Genomic DNA, 13,165 nt, shown 5'->3' with positions numbered 1-13,165 from the left:
AGATACACACACACTTCCTGTCTTTCTGCAAAACGGGGTGTGAAACTTCATTAGCTTCCTCCTCTATGCTGCAGGACTGACTTAGCACAGCTGCGCCTCCTCAGCCTGTGGGATGATGCTCAGGGCGAGCACGACAAAGTTGTTTTGCTCAGACGCTTATAGAGGTAGAAAGAAGAAGTTGCGTCTTTTACTGTCATGGCTTTGTTGTGGTTCAAAGACGCGTCGGATTTTAGAGAATAAAAAAAACAAAACATCATCTTACAGTTTACTCGCTGACATTAAGAATGTCACTTTGGCTTCCATTTGCTCTCAAACGTCTTGTGAACCTTTCGAAACGATTATTACTCTTGTGGTTAGTCAATCAAACGAAATATGAATAAAACATTAAACAACGTGACAAATTATCCTTTAATATCTTGGAACAAAATGAGAAATTAATTCTGCTCTGATTGATAAATGAATGAACATTGTTTCGTTCTCTTTAAATATGTAGTTACTCAACATGTAGAGTTGATTTTATGTACATTTGTCGAGAGCTTACAGTTAACAAAGTGGAATAATAGGAGAGAGGCTATTTTAGAATGGTGACGCTGTGGTTACAAGATGGCTGATTATGCTTTTTCTTCTTGTGAATTCTATCTGTCTTTTTCTCATACTGATGTTATTCAAAAAATATTTACAAGTCTATAGGAATGTATCTCATCTGATAACAATCCCACTCCAACTGAAAGGGATCGAATAATACCATACAGCTGACAGCTTTTTCAGGGTTTATTGAGTTGAGGTTGATTTTTGTTTGTGTGCATGTAAAAATGAGGTTAAGACCATAGCTACTTCCAAATGAGCTGTGGTTGTTGCAGTGTAAGATCGTCAGAAGAATATGACAAGACAGACAAGTGAGGAGACCGGCAGATGGCTGAAGCTGCACTGAATTCACACATTCACAGTCTCTCCTTTTGCTCTTTTATTGCTAGCTCTGACATGCAGGACAGCGCTTCTGCTCAACCCCACCACCCACTGCAGCATCCACCTTTAGGCTCCGATTGGGGTTTTAAGATTTATCATCACTCCTTATGTTTCTGCATGTAAAATAAAACTACGAGGAGTGAGGAGGTCGGAGCATAGATGCCAAAAACGATCTATGTTTTGCTGCCCCAATAAACATTTCAAACAAACAAAAATATGTAAAAATGTTGTCTGACTGAACTGTCTGAAATGTATAGAAAGTGTTCCTCTATCAATGTTTTTCTTTTGTATTTTATATTTTACACCATGTAATTCAGGTGTCAAATAGAAGTCAGTGATTTGTCTGTGTCTTTGAAAGATGAATGCAAATAAATGAATGTCTTTACCTCTTAGATGATCCAGACCACCAGAACACTGATCGAGTCAGCTGATGTCGTCTACTCCAAGCTCACACAAGCACAACGGGCAGGTATGTTGCATTATGAGATGTGAAGCTGCAATATCCTTGTTTGTCACCTGCTATAAAGAACACATTTAGCTTTGATTTGTCTTAAAAATAGGTTGATTTTCTTTTTTTCTTTTTGCACACCCGAGTGTGTGTGACAGGTGAGTCGGAGGAGGGTAAAACTTAAAGACAATGAGAACTCACTTTATGCTGACAAATGTGTTTGAGCATACAACGTTTCTAACTAACCGGGCTGATTATAACTGATAAAAGCAGGTTTGCCTGAAACATTGTAAACTCAAACTAATTAATCAGCATAAATTGAGACAGTGTTCAGGAGCCTTTCTAAAAAATATGGACATTTTCTAATGAGGTATACGTAAGAATGATCTTGGCTTTTGTGCAAAAGAAAACTGAAGTACAGTATTCTTATCAGGAAAAAAATCAATTAACTTCGTTAAGTGGCATATTTCTAGAAAACAATATCATGATGAGGAAAAATATGTTTAAAAGAGAGGAAGAATGTATCTATGTTTTCTGCTTTTCTTTTCCAAAATGAATCAACTACCAAAAGAATGCACCAAGGCAGCCTTATTGTCCTCCTCTGTAAAAGAATAATCCAGTGTATTTACTGCTACAACATCTTCGTCAACATCAACGACAGTGGCTTCTGTCAGTAGAATAGGCCATCATCTGTGAGTCGGTGACAAGTAGTTATGTATCAGAGGGTAGGTGAAGACAATCAGCCAGCCGCAGAGCAAAGAAAAGAGGGCAGAGTGAGTTAACATCATTTGAGAGGATGGGTAAAATGAAATGGTTTGACGGAGTGTTTGTTGAGGGGGAAGGGATGGAAATGTGGAGAAAAAGGATGAAATTCAAGAAGCATTTTTCGATGCAGCTGATTTTAAAAAAAGGGTGCTCAATGTAAGAGGTCCGGCCGTTAAGAATTGAGAGAAAATTGACCCTTATAAGATCATTAGGAAGGAAATGACTTCTGATGAAAAAATCCCATCGGTTGACATCACCAGCCTCTTTTACATTCAGCCCTAATTGTTTCTCATTTGCTATCCTTCTTTTCTATGCAGCACTGGCTCAGCTGAAGAGCAAATAAGATAGGAGGACAACGTTTCAAAAGATCTATATTTTACTTGTTTTTATCTCAAACCTCAGGCAAACAAATAAGAAAACCACACACTTAAATTGATAATAATAGATTGATAAGCTCATATTAACTATTGTAGACATGGCAAACCATTTGTATTTTGTTGTGGATTTTGTTTGTTTAGTGTAAGCAAAACCCTAAGTAGACAGGGAAGGCTCAGTCCCTGGCACATGCCAACCCAATATCCTGAGGCCGATAAGCCAATTTAAGCCTGCTATGCCCAGCTTTACTCCCTGATGTCCCACAGAGAGAGGCATATGCTGCACTCCCCACACCACAAAAAAAAGCCAGGATGATATTTGTGCGATGCAATTACCCAAGGATGAAGGCTGAACGCTGGGGCTTCAGTCACAGAGCTGTCCCCTGGCTTAGAGGGTCCCAGGTCTGGAGCTGGATGCATCTTCAAAGGCGATGAGTGCAGAGTTAAGCAGAGCCGAAAGCCTTCACAGGCACAGGACACACTGACTGCAGCAACAGTAGCTTGATTCCAGAGGTTAATACTCAACATACCCATCAAGTACAACAAGTTGTTCTTTCAAATGTCAAATGTTATTCTAAATGTCATACTTTATGAGAATATCAGCGTTGTTTGATGCTTGTTTAAAGAGATGTAATTAATTTTAAAAGGCCCTTATAAGCCCGGCGGTGTGGCTATTTCCGAAGGAGCACGTAATCCCTACAATTCAATTCATTCAATTTGGAGTTAGATTTTGTAGCATTATCTAAGAGTGACAGAGTGATGCAAAGTGTTGGAGTGTCACCCCTGAGGAGCGGCTTTCCATAACACCCACTCCCCCACCCTCAACAATACACGCATGCCTCAATCCAAACCACCAGCATTCTCAAACGCACATCACTGTCGTGTCTGTGCGTTCGTGTTCCTCGCCGTGTCGTTGTGAGGTTGAAAAGAAGGAATGAAAATACATCTGACATGATGTGGCTTTCCAGAAGGCTGTGATAGAAACAGATGGTAAACGTCACTGTTTACCAAAATCTATTTACTTAGCTTTTACATAAAGATCTGTAAAACGTAACCTTTTGCCTCAAGTCAAAACAGGAAAACAGCCCAGTAGCTCAATGTAGCCCAGTTTTATCACATTAGAGGTTTTGCATGCACAACGTCTTCTTCCTAAAGTTGACTTTCTTGTTCCTCATGTAAAACCTTTCCATCCACATCAACACTTGCACATAACAAGATGACAAAGAAACACATATTAATTAATATCTTGGGGTGAAATGCTTGAATATTAGATAAGATCATTAAGGTAATAGGAAAATGCTAAATAAGGAAATTATGAGCTGGATACTGCCTTCTTACATGAGCATTTGTTTTCCCCTCTAGAGATTTTTGCACTGTTAAAAAGAAAATACTTTCCAATATTGACGCAAACACTCCTACGCTCCTACGAGTGCTCTGTGTGCCCCCTGCATGCATCCTGACTCATCAGGTCCCTGAAGTCTGTATTTCTGCTTCTGCTTTAGCTAGGATAAAAGCGTAATTATTTTATAATGGCCATTTAATTATATCATAGAGAGGATAATAGGGTACATTGTGTAACCAACACTTTAAAACATGACCTACTGTATACTGTATATTTATGAATATGTGACAAATACAAAGACGCTGATACTTAAATCGTACTTTACACTGACATAGAACCAATGGAGCGATGCTTACCCACTGTATCTCCTTATACAAAAAATTTGCAACAAAGACTTTTATCATAAACGCATTTCCTTGTTCTTCCTTTTTTCGTTTGTAGCCTGTCTTCATTCATTATACACATGTCTTATTCCACCGGAGAACTGAAATAAATCATGGAGGATACTTGGATGCTCACTCATGATTGCACAAAAAAAGCATCTCTCAGGTGCAGCATGAATACACCTCTTTAGATGGACTGATAAATCAGGAAGACATCTCATGTGTTAAGACTGAGAATGACAATAGCAGCGTCTTGAACACAGACAGACAGTCTGTCAAAGAGTGGAGTCATACAAAAAAAAGGATGGCAGATTTGCATAGAATCGTAGGCTTTGGCTATATGAATGATCTGGAAGCCAAAGGTATAATTTTGTATAATTTGGCTGTATGAGAAGCGAGATGGGTGCTATTAACAGGTTGTCAGAGTAGGAGAGTGACTGTGTAGAGTAGGGCGTGCGTGCGTGCGTGCGTGCGTGCGTGATTCTGAGCTTGATGTAAGGCTTTTGATTGGTCCTGACACTTTTGCCCTTGCCAGTAAGGGTGTGCTCTGCTCATCAGCTAAATGTTGTTGTGACAAAGCCTTAATCAAAACGAGGTGCAGGCTGCGATCTAAAATGAAGGACACAAACTCATCTCTTACCTTTCAACTTGCCTTTCATTTTAAATCTGAGCAATGACAAATGAGCAACACATTGTTAGGTTTCTCATTCTCATTCTACAGGAGATGAGAAACAAGACTGATGTTGGACAGTTTTGAGTCGCTATGGTTATTGCTCCTCCTTTCTTCCCTCTTTCCTTCCTGTTTTCAGTTTATGCCCTGTCATTATTGCAGCTAATCAGTTTAATTTGGGCAGTGAAGCAGAGGTGTTGATGAGGATGGAGAGGTGCTGGATGATCCCCCCTGGGCACTATTGATGGCTCGCCATCATGCACACTGATAATGGGGGACTAGATAGACAGCTGGGATGCACACACCGGCAACTCCAGATGCTACCACTGTGCGTGTGTGTCTTTGTTTACACTGCCTGCACGCAGAGCTAATCTGTTTTTGAATACTATTCCCACTTTGCTTCCTAAATAGCCTTTGCTCCACTAGCTTCTGATTTTTTTTTTCTTTTAAAGTGTTTCAGAAAAAGGAAATATATTCCTTAGCTGTGATATCTGTTATAACTTTTAGCCAATTTTATACAGATAGAAAATCTTATAATTAGGCTAGGCTAAGTACATTTACTGCTCTTATGAACAATTGTAAGTGCTAAATTAGCATTGTGATTTCATGCTACTTTCATTGAATGCAGATGGAAATATGTACTTTACTATGCCTATTTGAACTGTAAAATTACTAGTCTGGAAACATATTTCATTTACAGTATAATATAATGCATATGTATTCTTCATTTCTGAGCCTTTTTTTCACATTGTCCTCCTTTATGTGATTGGACAGCTAAAGAGATACAGGGAGGAGAGAGTTGGGGTTGACATGCAGACGGATGACATGCAGGGTCGGATACAATTCCCTGAGAACTATAGTCACAGGGGGCATGCACACTAACCACTGAGCCAAAGCCACACTCCATTAAGATGCATTTGTAATGACCATGTAAACCTGCCTACTCAATCAAGTGTTGTCATATATTGTGTTTATTAAAGTTACTAAAAGTAAAATGCACCAATAGGAATGTAAAGAGCCCTGTTACATCACTGGAACTAACAGGGAAGCAGTGAGACACCCAAAGGTGCAATGAAAGTAGAGTTTACTTTCAGTGTATTTGTCAAAGCTGGTAAAATCAGTCAAAATTGTAAAAGTAAACACCCTCTATCCCTCCCCAATTTTCTAAATTAGAGTTACAATGCATTGTTGTGTCTGGTTTAATACAGTGCACTCATTTTACTTAGTGAGCTAAGGAGCTGCTGTCTTCCTGCACCCTGACTGTACTTATTTATTGATGACTCCATGAAAGCAAAGGCTTTCTGTGCTCGACCACTCTGACTGTTTTCTTACAGTCTTTGGACACTCCATGTGGATCCCATTAACGCAAAAATCCAACGTCTTAAGATATCCTCTTCCTTTGTCCTCCTTGGCATTGTAGAGTCATTGTTTCCCCAACTCATCAGTAGCGAGAAAATCCCATTCCCTGTTTGCAATGATTATATTTTCCTGCGCTCTGCAGTGTGTGAGACTGAAGGTAAATTAATGGCATGGATCTGACTGCATGCAAGGTCTTTTCTTCCCTTGTTTTCACCCCTGTTTTTATCATTGCTTTGAAGATTCTGTTGACTTTATTATTTATTCTCCTTTTCTCTTTCTCTTGAGCTGTCTCTTTCACTGTACATGTGTGCATGTAAGGCTTGAATGATGCAGTGCTCATTACAAAGGCAAAAAACCCTCTTTGCTCTATGCACAGACTTTAAGCCTTTACTGAAGTGTGTTTTTGTGTCTGTGTTTTATGTGTCTTCTCAGTCTTGTCTGTCTAGCTTGTACATTTCTCTCTCTCTCTCTCTCTCTCTCTCTCTCTCTCTCTCTCTCTCTCTCTCTCTCTCTCTCTCTCTCTCTCTCTCTCTCTCTCTCTTTCTTTTCCTATTTACTGCCTTTCTCTTTCTAGTAGAAAAGAAAAACATAATAGCCTGCCTTGTCAGTGTAAGCCACAGGGCCAACATTTTGTTTATCAACTCAATTTCTCAGAGTTTAAGTGATGGAAAGAAAAGGCAACTGTGTGACTGTTGGGGGAAGAAATGCTTTATAATTGGAAAATTAAATGCTTAAAGAGGCAGTATAGCAATACACAGCCTCGAGCTAATTTCATCTCTTATTCAGCTCTGTCTGCCACGCTCCTAAAGTTCTGTAAACGCAAAACCGCCTTGGCTCAGTGCTGCACCAACAGAAGGCCATTAACTACACCAGATTACAAGATCAAATCAGCCATAAACCCTGTTAACACAACTTTCAGGCTCAAGAAAAGGAGATTCTCTAATGGCTGCACATCAATCATTAATATTGGCCAACGTAAGGCCCGGCTCTTTTTGGTGATGAGATGAGACTGATGAGCACTTCTCCATTTAAATCTCCACCTCTTGATCTGTTTTGTGTGAGCTTCAGATTATTTTGGAAAAACAACACCCTGTGTTGAGATCATGTACTGTATGAGTAATGGACGTAGCACCAGTGACCTCGCCTCATTTGTTTCTTGGCTGCTTAAATGAATACTTGAGTTCTATGACTGCCACCATGTTGGTGATAGAAGTTACTCTCTTTAGAGGAGAGGAAGAGATGGAGTGTGGGAACTGCCTTGTTTTCAAAGCCAGCTGTTGTGGCTTGTTCATTGTGGTGAATGAGCTTCCTCACCATTATTTCTTCTCACAGAGAGAGACTCTTTTGGTGGCGGTTGCTGACTACAGCCATTTATTTATCAGACTGAAGAAGCTACGAGAGCCGGTGGAACGTATCAGACTTGTTGCTCACTCACACATGTCCACCACAATCTCTCTGTGGAAAGCCAACAACAATCCCAATCCATATATGCCCCGGCCTACAAATACATAAATGTATCATCAAAACTAGATGAGCTAACAATCAAGGGATGGCTAGTGCAGTATACCTTCTACTTAGTGCTAAACTATGAATACAAATGTACAAGAATTTCACTCGCTGATTAAGCTTGAGCCAAGTCTTCTTTGACTGCCGCCAAACAAACAAAACCATTTAATTTTTCTATTTTTCCTTCCTGAAGCCAGCCTTAAGTGGATATTCCAGTAACTGCAGTTTTTTTTTTTTTTGGCTTTTGGCTTCATTTTTCAACATAGGAGGTTGGCAATTGATTGAAACACAAAAACAAAAGTTGGCAGCTGGACTGCGGTGGTTCTGCCACTCTTCAACAAAAATCAATTTAATTAAAGACTTTTCTCGACAGCAGTAAAGGTTGTTACGGGTAAGTGAAATGAACTGAGGACTAAAAAGTGAATTTCCTGCGATAAAGAGCTTGTTTTATTTAAGTTCTGCCAATGTCTTTTTGGATTGGATTTGAAAATCTTTATTATACCCAAGGGGCAATTTGGTTTGTAAATGAGGCCCATACAGACAATATTCATTATTAAATCAGCACACATACATAAATACAAACATATTAAACACAACTACAATGGATACCATATTGGTTGACATGAATGAGATAATATACACAAAGACCAAAAGTTCATAGTGTAAGTGTACTGGCAACGATGCCTAAGGCTTTTTAAGAAATCCAACTGCTGATGGGACAAAGGACCTCATGTTTGATTTTGCACTCTTAACATTCTACAAAGATTTGGCCTTTTTGCAGATGGCGCCAATGTTGATGGCGGAACTTCTCGAGGAAGCTCGAGAAGTTAATTGCAATGGGTCAGTTATGCTTTGGGACAAGTTCACTGAGCTCCTTTTACACTACATTTAAGATCTTTCATGACAAAGAAACTGAGCATCAAAGGGTGATAATCAATCAACCCTTTGTAACCTTGGCTGCTGGTTTCACAGTGGATTCTTTCCATGATGCAGGAACGTTTTTATGTGATAAAGAAAGCTGGAAAACAAAATGTGAACAAGGCACAGTTCAGTCAGTCAGTGATCCAGTCAGGCCCGTGACATTTGTCTGTTCAAGTGTACTCCAGATGTCCATTTCATCAATGTTTATTTGCCTGTCCTCAAAAGTAACTGAACTCAGCCAGTTCATCTCAGATGTTTTTTACTCCTCTGCCAAAACAAAGTCGGGCTTATCAAGATTGAACACCTCCTTTTTTGTCCTGACTACCCACCATAGTTTTGATTCCCCTCAAGACAGAGTTTAAGTTACCACTAATTCAACCTCTACTTTAATCACATTTTGGCCAGCTTGATTGATTTCTTTCACTAGATTCTGCAACTCTATACTGACGAGAGTCACCTGAGTGAAAAGCTAGCCTTTTCTGATTTAGAGCAGTCTTTAATGATTTACTGATTGTTTGAGGACAGTGTGATTGTCTTCTGGGGAATACGGTGATGTAGCTTGCGGACTGGAAGGTTTTTAAGTTTTAAGTGTATCGAAGCTAAAGTGGCATAAGGTTAGTTGTCAGGGAGACACTGGAGCAGGAGCTTCTTCTTAAAGCTTAGAGAATTAGTGATGGTCTGCCTGGCCTAAATTAACCTGGTCCTACTGATAGACCAATTAAATGCTAGCCTGCATTGCACTACTTCCATTTTCCTCCCATTAGCAATGCAGCACATTGTACTGTGAACTGCTGTTGTGGCCATTAGGAAGAAGAGCTGGCTAAACGTCTTACTGTGGTTTATGTTCTGCAGCATTGTGTTGTACACAAATAAAACCTGACCATGAGAGTGAGCAAAATGATTTTATTTCTTTCTAAAGAAGGTCCAATGAAAGCACCTATGACCTAGCAGTTTCACCCACCCCATGTGCAGAGGCTTAAATCCTTCCTGTGAGCGGCCCCTGGTTTGAGTCGAACTTGCTGCTCCTTTTCCCAAGTCATTCCCCAATCTTGCATGCCAATTTCCAACTCTCCAAAATTCAAAATAAAGGCATACAAGTCCTCACATCAATCTTAAAAATGGGCCTTTTTTTTTTAAACGCCAAGCCATGAAGTTAATGCAGAAGGAAAAGGCTATTTACAAATGGTTAAGGCAAAGCAGTGCAATAGAGTGATTTATCGGCGAAAGGTAGTAGGGCAGGCTAACCATTAGCAAAAAAACAGACCAATAGATGAGCACAATTCTGGGTCCGGAGCAAATTCACTCCCAAGAAATCACCAATTAAAGCTCAAGGCAAAAGGAATTCACAAGAGTTTGAAAATTGAAAATAATTGTTTGCTTATATGATATGAAGCTTGTAATTGAAGTGGAGACAAGTGAGTCAACTCTCAGGATGGTTTTAACAGAGAACAGGTATTCAGAATGGTTAGAGGGGTAGAATCTGAGGCATTTGGCCAAGAAAAGAAAAAAAATGAGATATATATTGATGACTCCAGTATGTAAATATCTTTATCTTTAGAGTATCTTTAATTTGATGTAAGTGCATTTTATATTCCATAAAAAACAAACAGGATTTTGTGCACACAGTATTGTTGCATAATCATTATAATAATTGTTTAACATGAGACAAGAAAGAGAGAGGAAAAAGGAAAACAACTGGTTTAGGGAAGTCATTTCCCATATTTTCTTTATAAAATGATGATTATGTTTATTTCTTGTTTTTTTTTTCTGTGAGGAGAATTGGGGCATAGAGATTTAGAAACATGTATATAATTTACATTATCTCAGTTTTTATGGAATACAATACAAAACAAAATGATGACTTGCTGAAATGTTATTTTTGTTTAGATTTTGTTTATCAAATCATGTCTGTTTGTGTCTAGGTCTGGACTTCCATGAGGACCTGCACCGCATTGGAGCAAAGGAGGGACTGAAAGGCCGCAAACTTCAGAAGGCTATGGAGAGCTATGCTTGGAACATCACTGTCCTCAAGGTAAGATTGACTTAACCATTCCTGTCATGTGGCCTTCCGCTCAACACAGTACTCTATTTTATTTCTGAGACTATAAGCAGCTGGATAAGCAAGAGATTAAACTACATGGTATCTCAAGAAAGCGCTCTGGGCTAATTGTATTTGCCTCCTGTCTAATCCTTAAATCTCTTAATTAATTGCTGTTGATATTAAGCACTCTTTTATTTATTTGCTAGTGTAACTATCTTGACAAAACACAAAAGGGTTGTTCACACTTGTATTACACACACATGCTGCTGCTCCATCATTCCTCATACGGGTACACTTGGCCTCCAGGACATACTTTGAAGATGATGCTCAGCAAAATGCATTCCTGTCTCTGCTTTTCCCATGACAAAAGGGAGATAAGGTTACCCAGTGGCCTCATCTCACTGCTACTATGAACACCAGTAGTAATAGCAACACTGATTAAAAAAAAAAAAAAAAAACTCTCTGCTCAGACTGTGATGTGCTCAGCGGGCCTGTTTTGCTAAATAAGGACAGAGTTGCCGCGATATTTTTATCTCATCTCATCACCCTCTAATCTTTTAGCATCGAGTGAAGAAGCTCATTTAGTTAAGCTTTTGCTTGAGTGTCAGGTTGGGTAGATTTTTAAGATTTTTAAACTAATACTTATTCTCATTGTAAATCCACCACTCATTACAATGGAATCTATTAAATACTGTGAAAGATGAGCAATACAAGTTGTGTCGAAACATTGCTTGTTTTGTAAGATATTGACTAAAGAACTTATATACTATATATCACTATATATTGTTAAAAGTTATTTTTCTTTCCTTTTTTCTTAACCCTAACCCCTAACCCTAACTTCTGCATGTGCAACAGACAGATTTATCTTAATTAAGCCTTATTGCACTAAGAATTGAGCAACACATGTGCTTAAGTAGCATAACAGATGGACAACCAGCTCTAATCCCTATGTCACCTGCATCTCTATCCATCACCCCTAAACTTACCTCACTCCTTCCATCCCTGCCTTGTCTCCCTTTTTATCATTTTGGTGTCCTTGAATTTATTCCATGAGCCACATTCTCAACATGAAGGCATCCTGGCATTCACGTAACTCCTCCTCCTCCTCGTCCTCCTCCAATTCTTCAGCTGTAATCTGTGTCTCATACTGAACATTTGGTGAGCGCCTGGTGCCTGTTTGCCAATGTTGGCAGCCGTGCCCAGTTATTTCACCTGTCAACCTCGCCAGATCCTCAGCAGGCCTGGAAAGACTCGCTGGTAGGAAGCAAGAGAGAACGAGTCTTGTTTATCACCGTTTCTCCCACAGCCTCTTCATGCATACTTTGACAAATATAGACTGATCAGAACCATGGTTAAAGACTCTTTTCTACCGGTAAAATCCCCTCTGTACCTACCTATCATAACCAACATCGAGGAAAAAACGGATGCAAAGCCTTTTTTTTTTTAAAAGTCTTTTTAAGGAGAGTTGTTACAGGCTCAGCGTTGCCACTTCCCACTCACAATTGTAGTTTAGTGTAACTGTACCGTGAAATTAATTTACAGGCTATTGGCTGCATATACTTTTAGCTAAATTGCATAATTATTTAGTTAAACAAGGAGATCAGTATAAAATGTAATATGGATATAGTGTTTGAATTTGATAGATTCACCCCCTGGAAAGCTTTAGGCCAGCTGTAAGCGTGAATGTAGCCAAACACAAGAGCTGTCGTGATTTAACTCTGGCAGCACGGGACAAGCTGCTCGCTGTCTTATTTTATGCCTGGTGAGTCATGACTTATATAATATCATTTTTTTCAAACATATGACTTATTCATGCCTCCAGTTTGCGTGCTGAAGTGGTTCGGGTAGAAAGGCAATTTACCGAGTATTATCTTCACCTGGGAGTAAAACAGTGGTCACTGTGTGCAGGGCAGCTCCTTTACTTATTCTGCATTATGTCAGACAGCGCTGAGATATCTGTTCCTTTCACCATTCATACTGCAGCGCGGGTTGGCCTTCGACTCTGCACAGGGATTTTATCTGAACGAACTGTCACAGCGGGTCAGACCAAGTCCACAGTGAAGTTCAGAGGGAGGGAAGGAAAATATACAGAGTCACAGATGAGGAGGAGACTGCTTTCAACATGCTTGTGAACAGATGTTGGAGGGATGGTGGTTAAAAAAAGGGTGCATGCAGACAAACAGAAGTGAATCCAAAAGGTAGAAGTTAAGGATTTAAAGCATGTTCAGTGGTTAGGTCACCTTTTTTCTCTCTTGTCCAAGGTAATAAGAAAAGCTTCCTCACACATGCAGAAATTACTGCCTGGGGAGAAGACTCTACTACATTTCCTCATGGCAAAGACAGCTAGCTTAAGGAGGCAGGCAGCCATGGCCGTGGCCCAGATTGACTTG

The 13,165-nt window shown here is 39.6% G+C and overlaps 1 protein-coding gene across 1 annotated transcript in view; it reads left to right on the top strand.

Annotated features, from left to right (window-relative positions):
* LOC306838505 (inactive phospholipase C-like protein 2) overlaps nt 1-13,165 on the top strand; it is a 59,774-nt gene that overhangs the window by 43,770 nt on the left and 2,839 nt on the right. Inside the window, exons 4-5 of the mRNA XM_079366709.1 lie at nt 1,360-1,435; nt 10,657-10,766. Of these exons, the coding sequence (XP_079222835.1) occupies nt 1,360-1,435; nt 10,657-10,766 (186 nt within the window). The remainder of the gene's footprint in view (nt 1-1,359; nt 1,436-10,656; nt 10,767-13,165) is intronic.

This window comes from Symphodus melops, assembly GCF_947650265.1.
Source record: "Symphodus melops genome assembly, chromosome: 17".
In the NCBI taxonomy this organism is placed as follows: domain Eukaryota; kingdom Metazoa; phylum Chordata; class Actinopteri; order Labriformes; family Labridae; genus Symphodus; species Symphodus melops.
Note: the sequence above shows the minus strand (reverse complement) of the source record. Positions and strands in the feature narration are given on the sequence as shown.